At 67.4% G+C, this 24311-nt stretch overlaps 2 protein-coding genes across 8 annotated transcripts in view; both read left to right on the top strand.

Annotated features, from left to right (window-relative positions):
- Nucleotides 1-18864, top strand: part of DCTN1 (dynactin subunit 1) — a 68231-nt gene extending 49367 nt beyond the window's left edge. For 5 of the 7 annotated variants that reach the window (XM_082050387.1, XM_082050383.1, XM_082050385.1 and 2 more), the window contains 22 exons: nucleotides 878-956; nucleotides 2339-2498; nucleotides 2922-3026; nucleotides 3276-3467; nucleotides 5114-5230; nucleotides 6211-6363; nucleotides 7133-7293; nucleotides 7978-8146; nucleotides 9429-9497; nucleotides 9777-9839; nucleotides 9948-10097; nucleotides 10935-11096; nucleotides 11359-11490; nucleotides 11839-11967; nucleotides 12864-13006; nucleotides 13584-13750; nucleotides 14881-14895; nucleotides 15036-15169; nucleotides 16828-17017; nucleotides 17644-17720; nucleotides 18027-18116; nucleotides 18483-18864. In XM_082050387.1, the coding sequence (XP_081906513.1) occupies nucleotides 878-956; nucleotides 2339-2498; nucleotides 2922-3026; nucleotides 3276-3467; nucleotides 5114-5230; nucleotides 6211-6363; nucleotides 7133-7293; nucleotides 7978-8146; nucleotides 9429-9497; nucleotides 9777-9839; nucleotides 9948-10097; nucleotides 10935-11096; nucleotides 11359-11490; nucleotides 11839-11967; nucleotides 12864-13006; nucleotides 13584-13750; nucleotides 14881-14895; nucleotides 15036-15169; nucleotides 16828-17017; nucleotides 17644-17720; nucleotides 18027-18116; nucleotides 18483-18620 (2795 nt within the window). In that variant the 3' untranslated portion in view covers nucleotides 18621-18864. The remainder of the gene's footprint in view (nucleotides 1-877; nucleotides 957-2338; nucleotides 2499-2921; nucleotides 3027-3275; nucleotides 3468-5113; nucleotides 5231-6210; nucleotides 6364-7132; nucleotides 7294-7977; nucleotides 8147-9428; nucleotides 9498-9776; nucleotides 9840-9947; nucleotides 10098-10934; nucleotides 11097-11358; nucleotides 11491-11838; nucleotides 11968-12863; nucleotides 13007-13583; nucleotides 13751-14880; nucleotides 14896-15035; nucleotides 15170-16827; nucleotides 17018-17643; nucleotides 17721-18026; nucleotides 18117-18482) is intronic. The other 2 variants (XM_082050386.1, XM_082050382.1) reach the window with 1 other exon arrangement.
- Nucleotides 18865-19391: 527 nt separating this feature from the next.
- On the top strand, nucleotides 19392-24273 carry NOP56 (NOP56 ribonucleoprotein). The gene is made up of 12 exons (XM_082050388.1): nucleotides 19392-19457; nucleotides 19657-19746; nucleotides 20237-20351; nucleotides 20419-20580; nucleotides 20665-20863; nucleotides 21928-22115; nucleotides 22199-22350; nucleotides 22524-22624; nucleotides 22898-23046; nucleotides 23224-23345; nucleotides 23510-23644; nucleotides 23768-24273. Exons 1-12 carry the CDS (start codon nucleotides 19455-19457, stop codon nucleotides 23975-23977), a joined length of 1626 nt encoding a protein of 541 aa, XP_081906514.1. The 5' UTR covers nucleotides 19392-19454; the 3' UTR covers nucleotides 23978-24273.
- The last annotated feature ends 38 nt before the right edge of the window (nucleotides 24274-24311 follow it).

The raw sequence follows: 24311 nt of genomic DNA, 5'->3' as shown, positions 1-24311 counted from the left end.
CTCTGCCATCGCGAACAGCCGCGGGAGGTTCCTGCCGCGTCCCCAGCCCCGCCGGGTGGCACAGATGTCACTGTCACAGCCGGGCGGTCAGCAGCAGCTCGGCTTCATCTTTTGGGTCCCGGCCCCGCTGGGAGGGCCGAGATGGAGCCGTACGCTTCTGACCCTGGGGACAGGTCCTGGGCTTGGAAAAGCTCAGCCTTCGTTTTAACGCTTCTCATTGTCCCTGGGGTTGGGGGGTCCCACCCCAAAAGGTGTGTGATGGGACACACGTTATGTGGGAGCTAACACAGCAGCTTTTGTTACTGATCCCACCTCGCAGCTTTGCACTGAGCAGCCTCAGAACCAGCACGTTGCCCTTGTTTGGGTTCCCTGGGGTCTCCTGGCTTTAGAAATCACACCCAGCAGGAAAGGAGCCGGTCTCTGAACAGCAGTGCTGGCACGCACCTGGTGACCAGCCCCAACCCGCAGGCAGGGGCTGCGGCAAACACGGGCAGGAGGAGCTGCCGGGGGCGCGAAACGGCTGCGGGGAGCAGCGGCCTCGGTCGGAGTTTGTGTCACTGAGCGGGAGGGTCGGGAGCTGGGAGCTCTTGGTCTCCAGCGCCGTGTGGCTGTGCCGCGGCCCTCTGGCTGCTCAGGATGGTCCGTGGGTCGCTGTGGCGGTTCCTCATCTGCACAGCCGGCTCTGGTGCCGCTGGGGAATCTCAGCCCGCAAACGCCGGTGTCGAGCACAAGGCTTCGCTTTAGCTTGGCTGCAGAGGGACCGGTGTATCCCCCTCAGCTGTCCTGCACGTCCGCCCCGGCCCGGTGCTGCGGGAACGGGCTCCGGCAGCAGCTGCTGTGGCTGCGCAGGCGGAACAACGTGTCCTTTCTGCCGCAGGCTCGGACGGGGCCGCCTCCAGTTACCAGGTGAAGCAGCTGGAGGAGCAGAACGCGAGGCTCAAGGAGGCTCTGGTCAGGTACGAGAGCACGTGTGCTCCCCAGGCTGGGTGCTCCCCGAGCTGGGTGTTCCCCAGAGCTGGGTGCTCCCCAGAGCTGGGTGTTCCCCAGAGCTGGGTGCTCCCTGGGCTGGGTGCTCCCCGGGCTGGGTGTTCCCCAGAGCTGGGTGTTCCCCAGAGCTGGGTGCTCCCCGGGCTGGGTGTTCCCCAGAGCTGGGTGTTCCCCAGAGCTGGGTGCTCCCCAGAGCTGGGTGCTGCCTGGGCTGGGTGTTCCCCAGAGCTGGGTGCTCCCCAGAACTGGGTGCTGCCTGGGCTGGGTGTTCCCCAGAGCTGGGTGTTCCCCAGAGCTGGGTGCTCCCCAGAGCTGGGTGCTGCCTGGGCTGGGTGCTCCCCGGGCTGGTTCTGTCCCACGAGGGCCCCGCTGTCCCGCTCTGAGCGCCGTCTGTGTCAGGGCTCCCATCCAGATACAGTGTGTTTTGAAACATGGACCCCATTGCAAAGCAGTGTATTTCACCATGTGTCACAAAATGACAAACGGGAGAGGTGTCTGGCAGTAATCCTTGGAACTACAGTGTCCATACGATGTGGGGGGCGGAGGTTGGAATGTGAGGAGCTCCAGAACTCGCATCCCTGGGCTGTTTGGGGCTGTCACCCGCGGCCTCGGTGCTCACACAACCAGCGCTGTTCCCCGGGCGGCCACAGCTTTCCCAGCGCTGCTCGTGCTCTCTGCTCCCGAGCTCTTTCCCAGCGCTGCTCGTGCTCTCTGTTCCCGAGCTCTTTCCCAGCGCTGCTCGTGCTCTCTGCTCCCGAGCTCTTTCCCAGCGCGGCTCGTGCTCTCTGTTCCCGAGCTCTTTCCCAGCGCGGCTCGTGCTCTCTGCTCCCGAGCTCTTTCCCAGCGCTGCTCGTGCTCTCTGCTCCCGAGCTCTTTCCCAGCGCTGCTCGTGCTCTCTGTTCCCGAGCTCTTTCCCAGCGCGGCTCGTGCTCTCTGCTCCCGAGCTCTTTCCCAGCGCTGCTCGTGCTCTCTGCTCCTGAGCTCTTTCCCAGCGCTGCTCGTGCTTGTTTCTGCTGCCGAGCTCTCTCGCGCTGCAGAAGCCTGTGGATGTGACTTACTCTCTGCTCTCTGTGCTCCAGCCTGTCCCGCTTACAGCTGCCCCTGCTTGTCCCTGGTGTCTGTTTTTCCACATTCTGCTCTCTCCATCCCTCTCGGTCTCACCCTCCCCACGGAAGGTGCTGCCTCGGGCACTGATTCCCCCACCGCTGGCTGTTAAGGGGCTGTTCTCAGGGGGCGCTGCTGGTGTCCCCCAGGGCGGGGGGTCCTGGCTCTGCCGGTGCCCACCAGGAGCAGCGGGGGGACGGGGTCTCTGGCAGCGGGGCCTGCGATGGGGCTGCTTGTTCCTCCCAAGGATGCGGGACTTATCTGCCTCGGAGAAGCAGGAACACGTGAAGCTTCAGAAGCAGATGGAGAAGAAGAACACGGAGCTGGAGTCCCTGCGCCAGCAGAGGGAGAAGCTGCAGGAGGAGCTGAAGCAGGCGGAGAAGACGGTTGATGAGCTGAAGGAGCAGGTGAGGCCACGGGGGGTTGGAGTCTCCGCTGAGACATTCAAACCCGCCCGGACCGACCCCGTGCGATGTGCCCCGTGACCCTGCGTGAGCGGGGCTGGGCCGGGGGGGCGCAGAGCTCCTGCGGCCCCGCCGGGCTGGGGCTGTGGAACTGTTCTGCCCGGTGCCGCAGCCACGGAGCCGGTGACCACCCCGGAGCCAGAGCTGCTCTTTGGGTGCCCGTCCTGAGGTCACCGGTGGGGCCGCTGCCCACGCTGGTTTGGGCGGTTTCTCTGCAGGGATGCTGCTCTGAGGAGGGACCCGCCGCACTGTGGCAAACCCGCAGCCCTGGTGGGCGCTGTGGTCACCAGCCGTGTGCCGCAGCCGGCGGGGTGACCCAGCGTGGGCGGCCGCAGCGCCAGGCGGGGCTGACGTGTGTGTCTGCAGGTGGATGCTGCTCTGGGGGCTGAAGAGATGGTGGAGACACTGACCGAGAGAAACCTCGACCTGGAGGAGAAGGTCCGGGAGCTGCGCGAGACCGTCGGGGACCTGGTAAGACGGACCCCGCTGAGCAAGGCGGGCACTGGGGGGTCCGTGCCGCTGCTGTGGGTCCTGGTGCGGGGCTGGGCTGGTGCAAGGGTGGGGAGGGACCGGGGAACCTCTGCAGGCATCGTCCCGCTGTCATTTCCCAGCGGTGCAGCCTTCTGCTCAGCAGAACGCGCCCCTTGCACCCGAAAATGCCCGACAGCCCTGGCTGGCTGAGCTGCGGTGTCACCATGTCCCATCCTGCCACCCCACCAGGAAGCCATGAACGAGATGAACGACGAGCTGCAGGAAAACGCGCGGGAGACGGAGCTGGAGCTGCGGGAGCAGCTGGACATGGCCACGGCGCGGGTGCGCGAGGCCGAGAAGCGCGTGGAGGCCGCGCAGGAGACTGTGGCCGACTACCAGCAGACCATCAAAAAGTACCGAGAGCTGACTGCTCACCTCCAGGTGCGCCCGCCCGTGTCCCCTGCTCCTCCGGGACCCCCTCGGCAACAGGGAGACAGGGCAGGTGTGGGCAGGAGCGTCCCCAGCAGAGGTGGCCCGGGCAGGAACAGCGGCTGCGTCCTGCGCTCGGGGAGGTGGCACCGCAGGACACAGCGCTGGGGCTGGGTCAGGGCTCCTCAGGAGCTTTCCTGGCACCTGTGGCAGTGCCAGACCCGCCCCGTGCTTCTGGTGACCCCGGCAGCCCTGCCTGTCCCCTGCCTGTCCCTTCCCTGTCCCCTGCCTGTCCCCTGCCTGTCCCTTCCCTGTCCCCTGCCTGTCCCCTGCCTGTCCCCTGCCTGTCCCTTCCCTGTCCCCTGCCTGTCCCTTCCCTGTCCCCTGCCTGTCCCCTGCCTGTCCCTTCCCTGTCCCTTCCCTGTCCCCTGCCTGTCCCCTGCCTGTCCCTTCCCTGTCCCCTGCCTGTCCCCTGCCTGTCCCTTCCCTGTCCCTTCCCTGTCCCCTGCCTGTCCCCTGCCTGTCCCGCGGGCGCCGCAGGCAGCGCCCAGCTGCAGCCAGGCCGGACACACCTGTGGATACACTGTCATAAAAACACACGCTACTGCAGCTGCTGCTGCTCGTGCGCCAGGTGGGGACCGAGGCCTGGGCAGAGCAGCCGGGGCGCTCAGCACCGGGGCTGTTCGGCACTGGGGCTGTTCGGCACTGGGGGGTTCGGCACTGGGGCTGTTCGGCACTGGGGGGTTCGGCACTGGGGCTGTTCGGCACTGGGGCTGTTCAGCACTAGGGGCTCAGCACTGGGGGGTTCGGCACTGGGGCTGTTCAGCACTGGGGGGTTCGGCACTGGGGCTGTTCAGCACTGGGGCTGTTCAGCACTGGGGGGTTCGGCACTGGGGCTGTTCGGCACTGGGGCTGTTCAGCACTGGGGCTGTTCGGCACTGGGGCTGTTCGGCACTGGGGCTGTTCAGCACTGGGGCTGTTCAGCACTGGGGGGTTCGGCACTGGGGCTGTTCAGCACTAGGGGCTCAGCACTGGGGGGTTCGGCACTGGGGTTGTTCAGCACTGGGGCTGTTCGGCACTGGGGCTGTTCGGCACTGGGGTTGTTCGGCACTTGGGGGTTCGGCACTGGGGCTGTTCAGCACTGGGGCTGTTCGGCACTGGGGCTGTTCAGCACTGGGGCTGTTCAGCACTGGGGCTGTTCAGCACTGGGGGGTTCGGCACTGGGGCTGTTCAGCACTGGGGCTGTTCGGCACTGGGGCTGTTCAGCACTGGGGCTGTTCGGCACTGGGGGGTTCGGCACTGGGGGGTTCGGTACTGGGGGGTTCGGCACTGGGGTTGTTCAGCACTGGGACGGTTCAGCACGGGGGTTGTTCAGCACGGGGGTTGTTCAGCACGGGGGTTGTTCTCTGGGGCTCTGCTGGCCGGGAAGGAGATGGGTGATGAGTCTGGGGGTTCCTTGGCTTTAGTGCAGCGTGTTGTCAGCCCAGCGCGTGGAAAGCCCACGTATTCCCCTCCTGTCCTGCCATCCACCACTGTGCGCGTGGCACAAGGAGCCCCCGTGGCGCTGGGGTTGGGTGTGGGGTGCTGGGGGGCTGGGGAACCACAGGTCTCCTCTGGGCCGGTTTTCTGTCTCTCACAGCAGCTTTTTTCTGTGCCAGGACGTGAACCGAGAGCTCATGAGTCAGCAAGAAGCGTCTGCCGAGAAGCAGCAGCAGCCGCCGCCCGAGATGTTCGACTTCAAGATTAAATTTGCAGAGACGAAAGCGCACGCCAAGGTATGGCTGGAGGAGAGCTGTGCCCGCGGTGACCTGTGCCCGCGGTGACCTGTGCCCGGGGTGACCTGTGCCCGCGGTGACCTGTGCCCACGGTGACCTGTGCCCGCGGTGCCCTGGGCAGCCGTGCGCAGAGAGGGATCGTTCTGTGGACCAGCGTGCCCAGAGCTCACGGCGTGGGCATTGTCACAGTGCGGGGCAGCGGGGCCAGGGCAGCGACCGTCCCTGTGCTGGGACCTGGGGAGCCCAAACCGCCAATCCTGGGGCAGCTCTGGGCCCCTCACGCCAAGAAACCCTTGAGGTGCTGGAGCGAGTGAGAGAAGGGAACGGAGCTGGTGAGGGGCTGGAGCACAAGTGTGATGGAGCAGCTGAGGGACCTGGGGGTTCAGCTGGAGAACAGGAGCTGAGGGGAGACCTTCTGATCTCTGAACTGCCTGAAAGGAGCTTGGAGCCAGGGGGGTCGGGCTCTGCTCCCCAGGAACAAGCGCCAGGAGCAGAGGAAACGGCCTCAAGTTGCCCAGGGGAGGTTGAGGTTGGATTTAGGAACAATTTCTTCCCCAAAGGGCTGTGGGGCATTGAACAGGCTGCCCAGGGCAGTGCTGGAGTCAGCATCCCTAAGGGCTGGACAGACGGACATGAGGTTCTCAGGACATGGGGCAGGGACAGGGCTGGGGAACGGTTGGACTCCATGAGCTTGAGGGGCTTTTCCAACCACAACAGTTCTGTGATTCTGTGATCACACTGAACGCTGGTGGGGGAAGGAAAACCTGTGAGCTCGCACACCTGGTGTCCCGTACCCGGGTCAGACCAGAGCCCAGGCCGGTCCCTGTGGGTTGTCATGAGCAAATGTCTCCGTGCAGCCGGGAGCCAGGCGGCTGCCGCGTCCCGGCAGGAAAGATGATCTGTCTTCTTAAAGCGCCGACGGGGCTGGGACACGGGTTGGGGAGGGGAGCAGGGGCTGCCCTGACCGCGTGTCCCCGCAGGCCATCGAGATGGAGCTGCGGCAGATGGAGGTGCAGCAGGCCAACCGCCACGTCTCGCTCCTCACCTCCTTCATGCCCGACAGCTTCCTGCGCCACGGCGGGGACCACGACTGCGTGCTGGTGCTGCTGCTCATCCCGCGCCTCATCTGCAAGGTGGGACGGGCGCCCGGGGCAGCTGGGCCTTCTCACCAGCTTGTGGTGGCTCTGCCCCGGAGCTTTGAGCTGGGGCTGTCTCCTGAGCCGGGACCATCTGAGCCGGGACCATCTGAGCTGGGACCATCCCCTGAGCGGGGCTGTTGGGGCCGGGAGTGTTGTTCATTCCTGTGGTGCTGGTTGGGCTGGCCAGGGCTCGGTTGGGCTGGCCAGGGCTCAGTGGCTGTGCCACACGGCTCTGTGGGAAATGTCGCTTTTCTTTCTGTCCCGGTTGAATCTGGGATTTGGAGTTTCCTCGTTTGAGCCCTTTCGGGATTGTCTGGGGGTGAACCTGGCCCGCAGGGTTGGGGCGCAGCGTGGGGAGCTGCCAGCTGTGGTACCGCTGGGTCGAGCCCCCGGTTTGGTCGGGGCGGGGTGACCACGGTGTCCTCGGCACCAAGGGGGCCTCGCGCTCTGCTGTCCCGCTCGTTCCCCTGCTGCACTGCGGGAATCTTCTCTTGCTTTCTGGGGGCGTTTGGCTGATCCGTGCTCTGTGGGGCCGGCCCGTGCTCTGTGGGGCCGGTCTGTGCTCTGTGGGGCTGATCTGTGCTCTATGGGGCTGGCCAGTGCTCTGTGGGGCTGGTCCGTGCTCTGTGGGGCCGGTCTGTGCTCTGTGGGGCCGGCCTGTGCTCTGTGGGGCTGATCCGTGCTCTGTGGGGCCGGCCCGTGCTCTGTGGGGCAGACGGGAGCTCGCGCGGGCGGACTCTGAGGGTTTCGCTGTTCCCGACAGGCCGAGCTGATCAGCAAGCAGGCTCAGGAGAAGTTCGAGCTGAGCGAGAGCTGTGCGGAGCGCGCTGGGCTGCGCGGCGCTGCCGGGGAGCAGCTCAGCTTCGCCGCGGGGCTGGTGTATTCGCTGAGCCTCCTGCAGGCCACCCTGCACAAATATGAGCAGTGAGTATCGACCTTCCCCTCGTCCTCATCCTCGCCCTCGTCCCGTGCTGCAGCTCCGGGAGCCGCGGCAGCTCTGCAGCCGCTCCCACCGGAGGGGCAGATTTCGGCAGCTGGGCTGCAGGAAAGCCGAGGGATCCCAGCTGTTGCCGCGTGAGGGGTTGTTCACTTCCATTTCAGTCCTCCCCTCTGTTCCTCCCAAGAGCTGACACGGGAGGAGATCCGATCCGATCCTCCTGCACGTGCTGCTCGTCCTCCAGCTGGGACCGTGTCCCGAGGCCACGGCAGCCTCGGGCTGCTCGTTTTCCATCTCTGCTGCCAGGAGATGTTGCACATATTGCGTTGAGCTGGCTCGGGCTCCAGTTCCCGCGAGCCGGCTCTCCCCGCACCCCGTGTCCCTGCCGGGTACCCGTGTGGGTGTCCCCGTGTCAGCCCCAGCATGGGGTTTGTGTGAGCCCATCGCTGGCAGCACCGCGGAGCCGCCTTTTCCCTGCAAATGCCAGCAGCCACCAAATGCTCGCGCCTGGGGGCTTCTCGCCCTGAGGCTTGCTCGGCTTTGTTCCCCAGGACGTGACTCGTGGCTCGGTGTGACCAGAGCTCAGGGATCCCGTTGCCCCTGGGGACGTGGCTCAGTGCTCCCTGGAGCAGGGGTCTGTCCCAGCCCCTCCAACCACGTTCCCTCCCCAGGGCCCTGAACAAGTGCAGCGTGGAGGTTTACAAGAAGGTGGGGATGCTGTACCCTGAGATGAGCGTCCACGAGCGCTCGCTGGACTTTCTGATCGAGCTGCTGCACAAGGACCAGCTGGACGAGACAGTCAACGTGGAGCCGCTGACCAAAGCCATCAAGTACTACCAGGTGGGGCTGGGGGACACGAGGAGGGAATTGCTGCCCCTGAGGGCGGTGAGAGCCTGGGCAGGTTGGCCAGAGAGGTGGTGGATGAACATCCCAGAGACATCCCAGGCCAGGCTGGACGGGGCTCTGAGCAACCTGAGCTGCTGCAGATGTCCCTGTCATGGCAGGGGGCACTGGGGGGCTGGGAAGGTCCCAAACATTCTGTGATTCTATAATATTCTATGGGGGGCTGGGGGGACAGTGTCTGTGTGACCGCGGGGTGGGGATGGGGACAGCCGGGCTGGCAGGGCCACGGCTGGAAATCCTGCCCTGGGACACAGTGTTCACAGCTGGTTGGCAGCACGTTCCCTGGATGTTTTCACCTCTGGAACGCGCAGGACCCGCTGTGCCGGCGTCCCCCGCGGCTCTGTGCCACTGTCCCTGTGCCTCTGTGCCGGCGTCCCCGCGGCTCTGTGCCACTGTCCCCGTGCCTCTGTGCCGGCGTCCCCCGCGCCTCTGTGCCGCTGTCCCCACGGCTCTGTGCCACTGTCCCTGTGCCTCTGTGCCGGCGTCCCCCGCGCCTCTGTGCCTCTGTGCCGGCGTCCCCCACGGCTCTGTGCCACTGTCCCTGTGCCTCTGTGCCGGCGTCCCCCGCACCTCTGTGCCGCTGTCCCCACGGCTCTGTGCCACTGTCCCTGTGCCTCTGTGCCGGCGTCCCCTGCGGCTCTATGCCGCTGTCCCCGTGCCTCTGTGCCGGCGTCCCCCGCGCCTCTGTGCCGCTGTCCCCACGGCTCTGTGCCGGCGTCCCCCGCGGCTCTGTGCCGGCGTCCCCCGCGGCTCTGTGCTGGCGTCCCCCACGGCTCTGTGCCGGCGTCCCCCGCGCCTCTGTGCCGGCGTCCCCCGCGGCTCTGTGCCGGCGTCCCCCGCGCCTCTGTGCCGGCGTCCCCCGCGGCTCTGTGCCGGTGTCCCCACGGCTCTGTGCCGGCGTCCCCCGCGGCTCTGTGTGGCTGTCCCCGCGGCTCTGTGCGGCTGTCCCCGCGGCTGTGTGCCGATGTCCCCGTGGCTGTGTCTGCCCCGGGGGACGCAGTGTGCTGTTCCCCCTCCCGTCCATGCAGCTCTGTGCTGCGGCCGGGGCTGCAGACCCGTTGGATTCAGGACCAGCAGCTCCTTTGCAGGGCTGAACATTCAGAGGCTCTCAGGCGGGGTCGCTTCCAGTTACAAGTGAGGCCAAGCCCTCGGTGTTTGGGGTTTTCGTTGTGCATTTCCTCGCTGGGTTTGAGGGTGCTGATCTCTGCTCTCTCCACAGCACCTGTACAGCATCCACCTGGCTGACCAGGCTGAGGACTGCACCATGCAGCTGGCCGACCACATCAAGGTGAGGGGGGAAATAACCCCACTCTTTCCTTGCTGCCTGTTGTCTGCCTTTGCCCTTCCTGTCCCCCACCCCGAGATCGCTTTGCGAGGGCGGCACCAGCGTCCTGTGCCCCACGGAGTAAACCAAAAATGGGCTGAACGTGCGTTTTCCTGCTCCAGTATCGCTGGAGCCGTGTCGGGGTGGTGCACGGAGGGGCTGTCCCAGAACGGCCCAGACCGGAGCCCCGTTCCCCAGAGCCGCTGTCGCGCTGGCCTGACCGTGCCTGTGTTTGCTCTGCAGTTCACCCAGAGCGCCCTGGACTGCATGGGGGTGGAGGTGAGCCGCCTGCGCGCCTTCCTGCAGGTACGTGGGGCTGTGTGGGGCTCTGTGGGGTGGGTGGGGCTCCGTGGGGCTCCGTGGGGCTCCCTGTGACCCCTGGCAGCAGCTCTGAGCTCTGCTGTCTGCGTCCAGGCCGGGCAGGAGGCGTCCGACCTGCCGCTGCTGCTGAAGGACCTGGACACGTCCTGCAGCGACATCCGCCAGTTCTGCAAGAAGATCCGGCGCCGCATGCCCGGGACGGACGCGCCGGGGATCCCCGCGGCGCTGGGCTTCGGGCAGCAGGTGAACGGGGCGTCGTGTCTCTGGGTGGGAAGGAGACAGGGACCGGTAACCTGCTTTCCTCCAGCCCTCAGTTTCTTTCTGTCTTTCTGCTGCTTCTGGTGCTGCCACAGGACCAGTTAAAGTCAGAGCAGGGCAGGCGAGTGGTGCAGCTGGGAAGCTGTATGTGTGTCTCTGCCTGTCCCAACCACCCTGTTTCTGCTGGACCTGGGGGTGTTGGTGCCAGCGGCTGAACATGAGCCAGCGCGTGCCCAGGTGGCCAAGAGGCCACCAGCATCCTGGCTGGGACCAGCACTGGTGTGGCCAGCAGGACCAGGGCAGTGACCGTCCCTGTGCTGGGACCTGGGGAGGCCAGACCGTGAATCCGGGGTCAGTTTTGGCCCCTCGTGCCAAGAAAGGGCTTGAGGTGCTGGAGCGAGTGGAGAGAAGGGAACGGAGCTGGTGAGGGGCTGGAGCACAAGTGTGATGGAGCCGCTGAGGGACCTGGGGGGTTCAGGTGGAGAACAGGAGCTGAGGGGAGACCTTCTGATCTCTGAACTGCCTGAAAGGAGCTTGGAGCCAGGGGGGTCGGGCTCTGCTCCCCAGGAACAAGCGCCAGGAGCAGAGGAAACGGCCTCAAGTTGCGCCAGGGGAGGTTGAGGTTGGATGTGGGAACAATTTCTTCCCCAAAGGGCTGTGGGGCATTGAACAGGCTGCCCAGGGCAGTGCTGGAGTCACCATCCCTGGAGGGCTGGACAGACGGACAGGAGGTTCTCAGGACATGGGGCAGTGCCGGGGTGGGGTGTGGTTGGACTCCATGATCTTGAGGGCCTTTCCAAGCAAGGCGGTGCTGCCGTGCAGGTGTCGGACACGCTGCTGGAGTGCCGCAAGCACCTGACGTGGGTGGTGGCCGTGCTGCAGGAGGTGGCGGCTGCCGGGGCGCAGCTGATCGCTCCGCTGGCCGAGAACGAGGGGCTGCAGGCGCTGAAGCTGGAGGACCTGGCGTTCAAAGCCAGCGAGCAGGTGGGACACCCCGGCTCCCGCGCTGTGGCTGAGCCGGGACCGGCCGCGGCGGCTGCGGTGGCAGAGCCGTGCGGAGCTGGGAACGGGCAGCGGACACAGAACGCGGGGGCTTCGTGCTCCCCTGCTCTGCGCTGTGCTCCCGCAGCGGCCTGTGCGCTCCAGCCCCCAGAGGGTCTGCGGCCCCTTTGGGGGGTGTGGAGGGGCTGTGAGGGGGGCTGAGCCCAGCCCAGGGCCACCTGCCACCCCCCCATGTCCTTTGCAGATCTACGGCACCGCAGGCATCAACCCCTACGAGTGCCTGCGCCAGTCCTGCAGCATCCTCATCGCCACCATGAACAAGATGGCCACGGCCATGCAGGAGGGCGAGTACGACGCGGACAGGCCGCAGAGCAAGGTGGGGCAGAGCCGGAGCATCCCGGGCCCCCCGCGACCCCCCGTGGTCCCGCTGCCACCCCTGGGAGGGGACTGTCCTTGGGGCGCGATGGGGACAGAGAGCTGGGGACTCGGGGACTGTCCTTGGGGCATGACAGGCACAGAGAGCTGGGGACTCAGGGACTGTCCTTGGGGCATGACAGGCACAGAGAGCTGGGGACTCGGGGACTGTCCTTGGGGCATGACAGGCACAGAGAGCTGGGGACTCGGGGACCAAGGATGGTTCCCCTGTCACCCCATGCTCCTGTCTGCAGTCACGTGGATTCTCCACCAAACACTAATTTTGCCGGCGCTCCCGGTTCCGTTGCAGCCCACCCCCCCGGCCGAGCTGCGGGCCGCGGCTCTTCGGGCGGAGATCACGGACGCCGAGGGGCTGGGGCTGAAGCTGGAGGACAGGGAGACGGTCATCAAGGAGCTGAAGAAGTCCCTCAAGATCAAGGTGAGCAGCTCCCCGGCCGCTCTCTGCCGTCCTGCCGGGCCAGCGCAGCCGCCGTGGTGACACCATGCTCTGGGTGACACCGTGCTCTGGGTCACACCATGCTCTGGGTGACACCGTGCTCTGGGTGACACCATGCTCTGGGTGACACCGTGCGCTGGGTCACACCATGCTCTGGGTGACACCGTGCTCTGGGTCACACCATGCTCCGGGTCACACCATGCTCTGGGTGACACCATGCCCTGGGTCACACCATGCTCTGGGTCACACCATGCTCTGGGTGACACCGTGCTCTGGGTCACACCATGCTCTGGGTCACACCATGCTCTGGGTCACACCGTGCTCTGGGTCACACCATGCTCTGGGTGACACCGTGCTCTGGGTCACACCATGCTCTGGGTCACACCATGCTCTGGGTGACACCATGCCCTGGGTCACACCGTGCGCTGGGTCACACCATGCTCTGGGTCACACCATGCTCTGGGTCACACCGTGCTCTGGGTGACACCATGCTCTGGGTCACACCATGCTCTGGGTCACACCATGCTCCGGGTCACACCATGCTCTGGGTGACACCATGCTCTGGGTGACACCATGCTCTGGGTGACACTGTGCTCTGGGTGACACCATGCTCTGGTGACACCATGCTCTGGGTGACACATTTGCCGTCTGTGGGGCTGACGAGTCCCAGCCAGATCACGGGTATGTTCTTCCTGTTGTCAGGGAGGTGCCGTCGCCTGGCGCCTCCCTGTCCCCGGCTGTCCCAGCCTGTCCCCACCGTGTTCTGGTGCAGGGCGCACTGGTGCCGGGTGCGTGTGGGCCCAGCAGTGCGGGGGAGCTGGGGTTTGGGGTGGGAGCGTTTCTGGGTGCCCCCCGAGCTCTGATTCCCCCTCTCGCAGGGCGAGGAGCTCAGCGAGGCCAACGTGCGGCTCAGCCTCCTGGAGAAGAAGCTGGACAGCGCGTCCAAGGACGCCGACGACCGCGTGGAGAAGATACAGACAAAGCTGGACGAGACCCAGACACTGCTCAAAAAGAAGGAGAAGTACGTGCGAGGTGGGGGGGCCGCCAGTGTTGTCCCAAAACCGGGGTTCTGTACCCCCTGGGCGTACAAATGAGCCAAGTTCAGCACAGGGGGGAGATATTGTTTGTTACAGAGCTGCACGGTCTGGATGCTGAACAAAGCCAGCGAGAAAAGGAGCAGCCGTTGGGTACAAAATCTTAATACATTCACACCTGAGGAGCCAATTGCTTACACATTTGCATATGGGTTACATATTCACTTTAGTGTATAATGAGCAACGTTCAGCTAAGGGACACTTCATCCAATAGTCTCGAGATGAGCGTTAAAGCCACTCGACTCATTGTGCGGGTTCAAAATGTCCAAAGCTGCAAGGGCAGGAGTGTCTGTAGTTCATGAGAAGGCAATTTGCAAGCCGCTCCTCTCTTTGCTATATGAGCAGACGGACCTGAACCCGGAAGGTCTGACAAGTGTGCAGGGCAGCAGTTGCAGACAGGATCCATCCTTCCCGGTGCTGGCGGTGGGGCTGCGAGGGGCCGGGCAGCGCTGGGGGTGCTGCGGGGCCGTGTCCCGGCTGCCCGTGACTCGTGTGCCCCCGCAGGGAGTTCGAGGAGACCATGGACGCGCTGCAGGCCGACATCGACCAGCTGGAGTCCGAGAAGGTGGAGCTGAAGCAGCGCCTGAACAACCAGTCCAAGCGGACCATCGAGGGCCTGCGCGGCGCCCCCGCCTCGGGGGTGGCCTCCATCGTGTCGGGCATCGCCGGAGGTGCGGCACCGGCCGGGGCGGGGGCTTTGCACTGGGAGGGACACGGGGACATGGCGGGGACACAGAGCCCAGGGCTGCCCTGCGTGTGACACCACCCAGGGGCCGCGGCAGGAGCAAACATGTCCCCATCCCGCTGGCCTCCCTGTAGCCAGCAGAGCCCCTGCGGTGGTGACAGGGGACCGGACAGGTGGCGTTTGGGCTGTAACGGTTACCGGGAGCTCCCCAGGGCTCCCTGCGTGGGCTGCTCCGGGAAATCCCAGTTCTGGTGCCCCCCGGGCTGTCCGGGCCCCGCGGCCGCGGGTGAAATCCCAGTTCTGGTGTCCCCCGGGCTGTCCGGGCCCCGCGGCCGCGGGTGGTGATGGTGGCGGGTGCTGCGAGGCGGCTGTCCGCACCCTCCTCGTCGCTCGCTTTGGGGGACACGTCCCACAAGAAATGTCTGGGACAAGTTTGGTGGCAGAGCAGAGCGTGGGGCGCTGGCAGTGCACTGGCAGCTTTGTCACCGCGCTGGCCGTGGGACAGCAGGAGCACAGGTGTCCCTTAGGACGGTCCCCAGGGCGGTGGGGCAGCCTGGCCCCGGCGTGGCCATGATCCCATGGGTCCAGGTCCCCATTCCGGTTTGGTGACACCTGCACACAGCAGCTCCCGGCCCTTGTGGAGCTGCAGCCTGTCCCCATGTCACTGCGGCCACCAGCGCTGGCTCTCGGGGACGCTGGCAGCGCGGTGTCGGTCCCCAACAGCGTGTGCAGCCGGTGAGCACCGCACCAGCACCAGCTCCCCTGCCCCGGCGCGGGGGACACGGGTGGGGTGGGGTGGGGGGACCCCAGCGCTCGGGGTGCCGAGCAGGGGACAGGCTGGGGGCTGGGGGGTGTCCCCAGACCCGCAGGGAGAGGCGGCTGCTGCGGCCGGGGCTCCCCAGACCCCCCCAGATGCCCCTGGATCCTGCAGCAGCAGCAGCACAGGGGTCCCATGGCCCCCGTGGGGTGGCCGGTCACCGCTCTGGCGCCAGGGGACAGGGGTGGCAGAGGACCCAGCCGTGGTGACCAGGGCTCCTGTGGCCACGGCTCCCCCCATGCTCCAGCCTCGGCTTTAATTCTGCTTCTTCTTGTCTCTCCGGCCCCCCCGCGCTGCAGAGGACCAGCAGAGAGGTAGGAGCCGCGCAGCCGCATGTGGGGCTTGGTGTCCCAGCCGCTCGGTCCGGGGGCAGCGGGTCCTGCTGGGGCAGCGGGGCAGCCGGTGGCCGGGGCGCCCCGGGCGGCTCACGCTGCGGCCGTTGGTCCGTGCGCAGGTGTCAGCGCTGCCCCGGTGGCAGGAGGGGGCTCGGGGCCCGTGCAGGTGAAGGACTCGCCCCTGCTCCTGCAGCAGATCGACGCCCTGCAGCTCTCCATCAAGCACCTGCAGAGCGAGAACAACCGGCTCAAGGTGAGCGGCTGGGACGGGGCAGCTGGGCTCTGCCTCACGGACGGGCTGCGGGACAGACAGAGATACCCATAGAAAGATACAGAGATAGATACAGAGATATACAGAGATACAGAGAGATACTGGGATATACAGACAGAGAGATACACGGAGATATAGAGATATACAGATATAGAGATACAGAGAGATGCAAGAGATATAGAGATATAACGATATACAGTTAATAGATACACAGATGTAAAGGTGCAGAGAGATGTGAGAGCTATAGAGATAGAAGACACAAATATAGAGATACAGAGATATACAAATAGATACACAGATATAAAGATACAGAGAGATGTGAGAGCTATAGAGATATAACAAGATACAGATAAAGAGATATAGAGGTATCTAGAGATCTGCAGATACAAAGGTCCGCTGACAGATACAGAGATCTCTAGAGAGCTGCGGGACATCCCCAGGGCCGGGGCTCAGGCGGGTCCTGCTCCGCGGGGCTGAGCCGGGGTGTCCGGCCCAGCAGGTCGGTGCTGGCTGGAGCCCGGCTCTGCCGCGGGGCTGCGCTGAGCGCGGTGCTGCCACGAGCACCGGGGCATCAGGGACGGGGCTCGGGCTCCAGGGCAGGGGCTCGGGCTCCATGGCAGGGGCTCGGGCTCCACGGGAAGGGGCTCGGGCTCCATGGGAAGGGGCTCAGGCTCCAGGGCAGGGGCTCAGGCTCCAGGGCAGGGGCTCGGGCTCCACGGGAAGGGGCTCGGGCTCCATGGGAAGGGGCTCAGGCTCCAGGGCAGGGGCTTGGGCTCCAGGGCAGGGGTTCGGGCTCCAGGGCAGGGTCCTGGGCTCCATGGGAAGGGGCTGGGGCTCCATGGGAAGGGGCTCGGGCTCCAGGGCAGGGGCTCGGGCTCCATGGGAAGGGGCTCGGGCTCCATAGGAAGGGGCTCGGGCTCCAGGGCAGGGGCTTGGGCTCCAGGGCAGGGGTTCGGGCTCCAGGGCAGGGTCCTGGGCTCCATGGGAAGGGGCTGGGGCTCCATGGGAAGGGGCTCGGGCTCCAGGGCAGGGGCTCAGGCTCCATGGGAAGGGGCTCGGGCTCCAGGGCAGGGGCTCGGGCTCCAGGCAGGGCCGGCTCTGGGTCCCAGCGCGGGGGCGGTGGCAGCAGAGCCGGGGTGTCACTGCCCAGCCTCGGTCCCTCTGTCAGACCAGGGACCCCAGACACAGCAGTGCAGCCTGATCAAGGTGTTTATTGATGAACACCCTGGGTAAATGGGCAGAGCAGCAAATAATGTCATTAACTGAGTAACACCCCGCTAGTCATAATTTTCAGATATATAATTATGCAGATCATTATGCACAGCTGTGAGGCTGCTAATGACAGCTCTTAAATCTAACGAGTCACGTGAGCGGCCACTGGTGGGTTACGGTTCTGCAATACGGACCTGCCGGCCCGTTTCCCCGTCCCCAGTTCTGTCACTGGCTCAGCTGGTTCTCCAGGGGTGTCCCCATGTCCTGCTGCCCGGGGACGTCGCTGCGTCTGCAGCACCCGCGGTCCTGCCCGTGGAACACGCGCCCTGCGGGGCTTTGGGCTGCGGTCGTAGACCCCGTTTTCTCCTTGGGGCTGTTTCTGCCGCCGCCGCAGCGCGCTTGCCCCGCGGCTCACGCTGTCCCCGCAGGGCGCGCAGCTGAAGCTGGCGCTGGCCAGCCTGGCGCCGCTGCAGGTGCCGCGGGTGGCGCTGCCCAAGGCCCGGCAGGCCGAGGCGCTGGCCACGCACGCGCTGTACCGCCGCAGCAGCCAGCTCCTCCAGACCCTCTACCAGATGAGCGCCAACGCCAAGGTCGTCAACATGAAGCAGAACAAGTCGGGTAGGTCCTACACAGACACACAGACCCAGGCGGGACCGGCACCCCCTTCCCACGCAGCCGCTGTCCGGAGCGGGGTTTGAGCCGGGCAGAGCTCCGGCGCCGCTCAGAGCTGCCTGCACGAGGTCCGTGCTGGTGCCGGTGATGCCGGGAGGCTCAGGGTGACCGGGGTGAGGATCTTGGTGGCACGAGTTAGTGCCGGAGTTGGGTTATGGGTGATCTTAGGGGTCTCTTCCAACCACACTGATTCTGTGAGTTGATGATTCTGTGCGGCAGGGACCAGGCTCGTGTCCCCGTGCCCTGCCGGGCGCTCTGCCTGGGGACAGCAGGGCAGCGGCTCAGCCTCTCCCCCGGGGTGCTCTGGCTGGGCAGGCGGCCTCTTGCCCCCCAAAACCTCCCCCAGTGCCAACCTGAGCCGTGCTCTGCGCACACCAAGTCCCGAGCGACACCTTCCTGCTCCTCCTCCCTGCTGCGACCCCCCTGCTCCTCGCCACGGTGCCGGTCTGTGCCCGCCGTGGGGCTCGCCGGCCATCGGCCACGGTGTCCGCGGTGCCGCAATTCGTGGCAGAGGGCAGCTTGTCCGTGTCAGCCCCGCAGTGCCTGAGCCTCTCCCCTCTCGTCTCCCGCAGCTCGGAGCTCATCGGCGCGGCTGCTGGAGCAGACGGCGCGGCTCTGGTCCCTCAAAACCACCATCGACGCGCTGCGGGTAAGGGCAGCTCCGCCTGGGGGCGGCTCTCGGCTGCGCTGGGGGACGGGTGGGGGTCCCATGGCACCCTGGGCACGGCCCCCTGTCCCCCAGGCCCTCGGGGGGCGTTTGATGGGCACATCTCACCGTTCTCACCGTGAGCACCGTAGCTGGTGCTGCTGTCACCTTGGTGCCAGCCCTCGGGGTGCTGCCCCCTCCTCTTCCAAAACAACGGGTTTGACCCCTCTGCCGTGTCCCCGGGGACATGGGCAGTGAGCGAGGGGCTCTGCGGGCCCGGAGGTGACCTCGCGGTGCTTGTCCCCCCAGGATGACACGATGAGGGAGATGGTTCAGCAGCAGCTGGGTGCCAGCGTCCCCACCAACTTCGGCACCTTCCCCTCCTCCTCCTTCCTGAAGGTGAGACCCTTGGCCGGGGGGTCTGGGGTCCTGGGGGGTGCGGGGCCCTGGGGCGGTGGCCAAAGGCCAGGGGGGGCAGGAGCCTCCATGCTCTGTCCCATTTGGACTCGCATGATGCTTGTGAGCCCAGGACACATGGCAGCCATCCTGTCCTGTCTTGTCCCCCGGGGTCCCTGTGGGGGTGACCCTGGCGGCAGGAGGGGCCAGCTGGAGGGAGAGGGGACGTTCAGGGACCAGCTGGGGGGCAGGGGCCATCCAGAAGGGAGAGGGGCCATCCCGGGGCCACCCCCGGGCCACCCCCGAGGCCACCCCCGGGGCCACCCCCGGGCCACCCCCGGGCCACCCCCGGCGCCTCTGTGTCTGCAGGCCAAGCAGGAGCAGGAGGCCGGCATGGCGCACTACGGCCGGGTGAGCTTCCCCTGCGCGCCGGGGCAGGGCCGGGAGCACCGGCTGCTCCTCACCCCCGAGCTGCTCCACCGCCTGCGCAGCCACTTCGGCTCCTGAGCGGGACCCCCGCCCCGCCGCCCCCGCTGAGCGACCCAGAGCAGCCCCCGCCGCCCCTCCCCAGCCTCCCGCGGGCTCCCCCGCTGCCGCCAGCGCTCTCAGACACTACGGGCCCCCGGCCCCCCCCGCTGCCCGGGCTGCACCGAGGGGGCCGGAGCCCTCCCTCGAGCCGGGGGCCGGGCCCGGGGCTGCGGCGCCCCCGGCCTCGGCACTCGCACTCCCCAATAAAGCTGCTCTGACACTGCCCGCGGCCCCGCGTCCCTGCGCCAGGGCCGGGGGACACGGGAGGGAACCGGGGGTGAGCGGGGAGGTCACGGGACGGGGCGGGGGGGAAGCGTGGGGGGCCCGGAGGTGACCGGGGAGACCGTGGGGGGCACGGGGATCGGAGACACGGGGTGACCGGGGGGGACACGGGGATCGGAGACACGGGGTGACCGGGGGGGACACGGGGATCGGAGACACGGGGTGACCGGGGGGGACACGGGGTGACCGGGGGGTTCCGGGTCCGGCCACGTGCGGCCGCGGCGGCGCGAAACGCGGATCGGGGCGCGCGGAGCGCGGGGCGGGGCGGGAGGCGCGCGGGCGGTTCCCATTGGCCGAGAGCTGGAAGGGGCGGGAGGCCGCGGCGCTTCCTGAGCGTGATTGGCAGAGGCTGCAAAGAGAGGAAGGATCGTCCAGTCTTCTACCTGATTGGCGGCGGGCCTCTACGTCGAGGATAGCCTGCGCTGATTGGTGGAGAGCGCGGGGACGGGGCCGCTGATTGGCCGCGTGCAGAATGGGCGGGCTTCCGGCGCGGCTCTGCCAGTTCCGGCGGGCAGCGGTGGCGGCGGCAGGATGGTGAGTGCCCGGCGGGCCGCGCCGGCTGCATCTGCCCGCATCGGGCCGGGCCGGGGCCCGCGCGGGCCGGGGATGGGCGTGCGCGGGCTCGGGGCGCCGCGGGACCCGGGACGGGGCCTCCTGTGCCGCGATGGGGCGGGATGGGGCGGGAGCGGGGCCCGTGGCCGCCCCGGGCCCGCCGTGACCGGTGCCGGTGCAGGTGCTGCTGCACGTGCTGTTCGAGCACGCGGCCGGATACGCGCTGTTCGCCGTGCGGGAGGTGGAGGAGATCAGCCTGCTGCTGCCGCAGGTACGGCACCGGGGGGGTGGGTCACTGCTGCTGCCGCAGGTACGGCACCGGGGGCATCCGGGACCGGGGGGGTTCACTGCTGCTGCCGCAGGGACGGGACCGGGGGCATCCGGGACCGGGGGGGTTCACTGCTGCTGCCGCAGGGACGGGGGCATCGGGACCGGGGGGGTTCACTGCTGCTGCCGCAGGGACGGCACCGGGGGGACCGTCCGGGCCGGGGGGGCTGGGTCACTGCTGCTGCCGCAGGGACGGGCACCGGGGGGGCTGCTCCGGCACCGGGGGGTGGGTCACTGCTGCTGCCGCAGGGACAGGCACCGGCCGTGGGGGCAGCCGGGGGGCCGCGATCCGGTCCCGTGGGGAGGGTCTGCCCGGCCGGGGGGCCGCTCTGGGGCCGGGGGCGCGTTCCTCGGTGCTGCCGCCTCCCCGTGTCCGGGGGCCGTTCCCGGGGCAGCCCCGCGGGCCCGGTGCTCCGGTGTCCGCTCTCCCCCAGGTGGAGGAGAGTGTCCTGACCGTGGGCAAGTTCCACAATGTGGTGAAGCTCGTCGCCTTCAGCCCGTTCAAGTCGGCGCAGAGCGCGCTGGAGAACATCAACGCCATCTCGGAGGGTGAGCGGGGCGCAGGGGCCGCGGGAGCCCCGGGAACCGGCGGCGCCGCTGACCCCCCTCCCCGCAGGGATCCTGCACGAGGACCTGCGGCTGCTGCTGGAGACGTCCATGCCGGCCAAGAAGAAGAAGGCGCTGCTGGGGGTGGCGGACGCCAAGCTGGGGGCGGCCATCCTGGAGGAGCTGGGCTACCAGTGCCAGACCGGGGGCGTGGTGGCCGAGATCCTGCGCGGTGAGTCCTGGGGGGACACCGGGGGTTCCTGCGGCGGGGACAGCGCTGCCGGAGCCACGAGGGTGACGCCCGGTCCCGGTGCAGGGATCCGGCTGCACTTCCACGCGCTGGTGAAGGGCCTGACGGCCCAGTCGGCATCCAAGGCGCAGCTGGGCCTGGGCCACAGCTACTCCCGTGCCAAGGTCAAGTTCAACGTCAACCGCGTGGATAACATGATCATCCAGTCCATCAGCCTGCTGGACCAGCTGGACAAGGACATCAACACCTTCTCCATGCGCGTGCGGTGAGTGGGGTCCCAGCGGGGGGCGCGGGGCCGGCTCCCCACGCTTACCGCAGGCAGCTGCCGCTCCAGCTGCCCGCACAGGACGGGGAGCGACAGCAGCGCCTCGGGCACGGCCCGGCCGGGGCTGCGGTGCCGCGGCGGGAGTGTGCCTGGGGGGACACGGGACAGCGGGACACAGGGCTGTGACAGGAGTGTGCCTGGGGGGACACGGGACAGCGGGACACAGGGCTGTGACGGGAGTGTGCCTGGGGGGACACGGGACAGCGGGACACAGGGCTGTGATGGGAGTGTGCCTGGGGGGACACGGGACAGGGGACACAGGGCTGTGATGGGAGTGTGCCTGGGGGGACACGGGACAGCGGGACACAGGGCTGTGACGGGAGTGTGCCTGGGGGGACACGGGACAGGGGACACAGGGCTGTGACGGGAGTGTGCCTGGGGGGACACGGGACAGCGGGACACAGGGCTGTGACGGGAGTGTGCCTGGGGGGACACGGGACAGCGGGACACAGGGCTGTGACAGGAGTGTGCCTGGGAGCACACGCAGGACAGCGGGACACAGGGCTGTGACAGGAGTGCGGCTGAGGGGACACGGGACAGCGGGACACAGGGCTGTGACGGGAGTGTGCCTGGGGGGACACGGGACAGCGGGACACAGGGCTGTGACGGGAGTGTGCCTGGGGGGACACGGGACAGCGGGACACAGGGCTGTGACGGGAGTGTGCCTGGGGGGACACGGGACAGCGGGACACAGGGCTGTGACAGGAGTGTGCCTGGGAGCACACGCGGGGCAATGGGACACAGGGCTGTGACAGGGGTGTGGCTGGGGGGACACACAGGACAAGAGGACACTGCGCTGTGTCTGCAGCACATCTTGGGACGTGCAGGGTGAGGGGCCGTGGGAGGAGTGTGATGGGGGGACGGACACTTGGGGCAAGGGGACACAGTGGGAGCGCAGCTGGGGGGACGCGTGGGTTGAGTGGCCACGGTGCGGTGTTGGCAGCGCATGGTGGTGGCCGCGCGGTGGTGGCCGGGCCGCGGCGCTGACGCTGTCGCTGTCACAGGGAGTGGTACGGGTACCACTTCCCCGAGCTGATCAAGATCGTGTCCGAGAACTACACGTACTGCCGGCTGGCCAAGTTCATCGGGAACCGGCGCGAGCTGAGCGAGGAGAGCCTGGAGGGGCTGGAGGAGATCGTCATGGACGGCGCCAAGGCACAGGCCATCCTGGAGGCCTCGCGCTCCTCCATGGGTGAGTGGGGCCGGGTGGTGACAGCTCCGGGGGTCCCGTGCGCCCCGGGAGGCGCCGCTCAGCCCCCGCTGCCGTCTCCACAGGCATGGACATCTCCCCCCTCGACCTCATCAACATCGAGAGCTTCTCCAGCCGCGTCATCTCGCTGTCCGAGTACCGCAAGGGCCTGCAGGAGTATCTGCGCTCCAAGATGAGCCAGGTGGCCCCCAGCCTCTCGGCGCTCATCGGGGAGGTGGTGAGTGCGAGCGCGGCCGCGTCCTGCTGCCCCGGCTGCGGAGATGATGACTGAGTGAATCTGTCAATCCCCTGAGGCTCCTGCTGACACCCTCACTGCTGATCCGCGCCCGGGGGGCTGCGCGGGCTCTGGAACCGGCCGGGGGGGCTCTAACCCCGTCCTTGTCTTCCCAGGTGGGCGCTCGCCTCATCTCCCACGCCGGCAGCCTGACCAACCTGGCCAAGTACCCGGCCTCCACCGTGCAGATCCTGGGGGCCGAGAAAGCCCTGTTCAGGTACCGCTGCGGGGTGGTTGCGGTGATGGCAGGTCCCTGGGCCGCCGGCTGTGACGCGCCGGGTCCCCGCGGCCTCGGCTGCGCGTGATCAGCCGCCCCAGCCGCTGAGCGACCACCGTGGCGCTGTGTGTGTCCGTCCGCGGCGCGGGGGGCGGCCGGCGCGGGCCGGGCTGTTCGGTGTGGGCGACAGGGGCGGCGGGGGGCAGCTCCGGTCGGGGTGCCCGTGGCCACAGGCGCTGCCGCGTGCCCCCTGACCCCCGTGGCCGGTTCCAGGGCTCTGAAGACGCGCGGGAACACCCCCAAGTACGGGCTCATCTTCCACTCCACCTTCATCGGGCGCGCGGCCGCCAAGAACAAGGGCCGCATCTCGCGGTACCTGGCCAACAAGTGCACCATCGCCTCGCGCATCGACTGCTTCTCAGGTGCGCGCGGGACGGGGCGGGGGACGGGCACCGCAGCCTCTGCCATGATGGCGATATTTTTCGTCAACAGCATCTCACAGTGTGAATGGTGACGACTCTGGGCTGAGCAGGGCTGGGGCGCAGCCGCGGGGTGCTGAGCGGGGCGGGGGGTGCTGAGCCCCTTTTCTGTCCCTGCAGAAGTCCCCACCAGCGTGTTTGGGGACAAGCTGCGGGAGCAGGTGGAGGAGCGCTTGGCCTTCTACGAGACGGGGCAGCCGCCCCGCAAGAACCTGGAGGTGATGAAGGAGGCGGTGGTGGAGGTGAGGCTGCGGGACGGGGGCCGCGTCCCCCGGTCGGAGGTGATGTCACTCTGTTGTCCTGACCTGCTGTGGAGGCCAAAGACTGATTTAATGAGGCTGATCCGACCCGCGGTGCTGGGGGGTGCTGGGCTGGGAACCGCAGACGAGCTCCCTTTGCCCCCCAGGCCAGCGAGGTGGTGGCCGAGGTGAAGCGGAAGCAGGAGAAGAGGGAGAAGAAGAGGAAGAAGAGGGAGAAGCGGCGGCTGGAGGCGCTGGCTGCGGCGGCTGAGGAGGCGGAGAACGCGGTGCTGGAGGTGGAGGTGAGGCCGGGCTGCGGGGGGCCATGGGGCAGCCGAGTGGGGTTTGGGGGTCCGGCCCCGTGGGGGTGAGGGAGGCAGGTGGGGGGCAGCTCCACGGCTCCTGCTGACCCTGCGTCCCCTCAGGAGAACGATATCGAGCCCAAGAAGAAGAAGAAGAAAAAGAAGCAGCAGGAGGAGGAGGAGCCGGAGCCCGAGGAGAATGGGCTGGAGGAGCCTCTGCCCAAGAAGAAAAGGAAAGTGGCGCTGCAGGCTGACGGGGAGGAGGAGGAGAAGGAGAAGAAGAAGAAAAAGAAGAAAAAGGTGAAGGCACAGGACTCTGAGGAGGAGGATTAGGGGCACAGGGCTGAGCTGGGCTGTGCTCCACCCGGACAGACTGATGGACTGACTGACAGACGGGCAGGAGGTCGGTGCTGTGACCTCCCGTGCCCACCGGTGTTGGTGGCAGCCGCGTGTCCCCGTGCACTGTGCTGAGGTGACATCAGTGCGTGCGGGGCCCAGGTGGGTCCCTTTGGCCGGGCCCCGGCAGCTGTGCCTTTGGCGTGTCCCGTGTCCCCGTCCCAGCGCGCGGCGTTCGCGGGGGAGCCGCGCGGCGTGAACGGGCCTCAGTAAAGGGCTGAGGCGGTTGCTGACCCTCGTGTTGTGTTTTGCCGAAAGGGCAGGAGCCCGG

The sequence above is a fragment of the Streptopelia decaocto genome (genome assembly GCF_964273445.1).
Source record: "Streptopelia decaocto genome assembly, chromosome: 4".
Lineage (NCBI taxonomy): Eukaryota > Metazoa > Chordata > Aves > Columbiformes > Columbidae > Streptopelia > Streptopelia decaocto.
This window is presented reverse-complemented; position numbering and strand designations above follow the sequence as displayed.

What these genes read in the sequence shown, in the direction of transcription:
- NOP56 (XM_082050388.1), top strand. An exon ending in CATCAACGCCATCTCGGAGG is followed by an intron (nt 20,352 to 20,418) that starts GTGAGCGGGGCG and finishes CCCTCCCCGCAG; the next exon opens with GGATCCTGCACGAGGACCTG. An exon ending in GGCCTCGCGCTCCTCCATGG is followed by an intron (nt 22,116 to 22,198) that starts GTGAGTGGGGCC and finishes CCGTCTCCACAG; the next exon opens with GCATGGACATCTCCCCCCTC.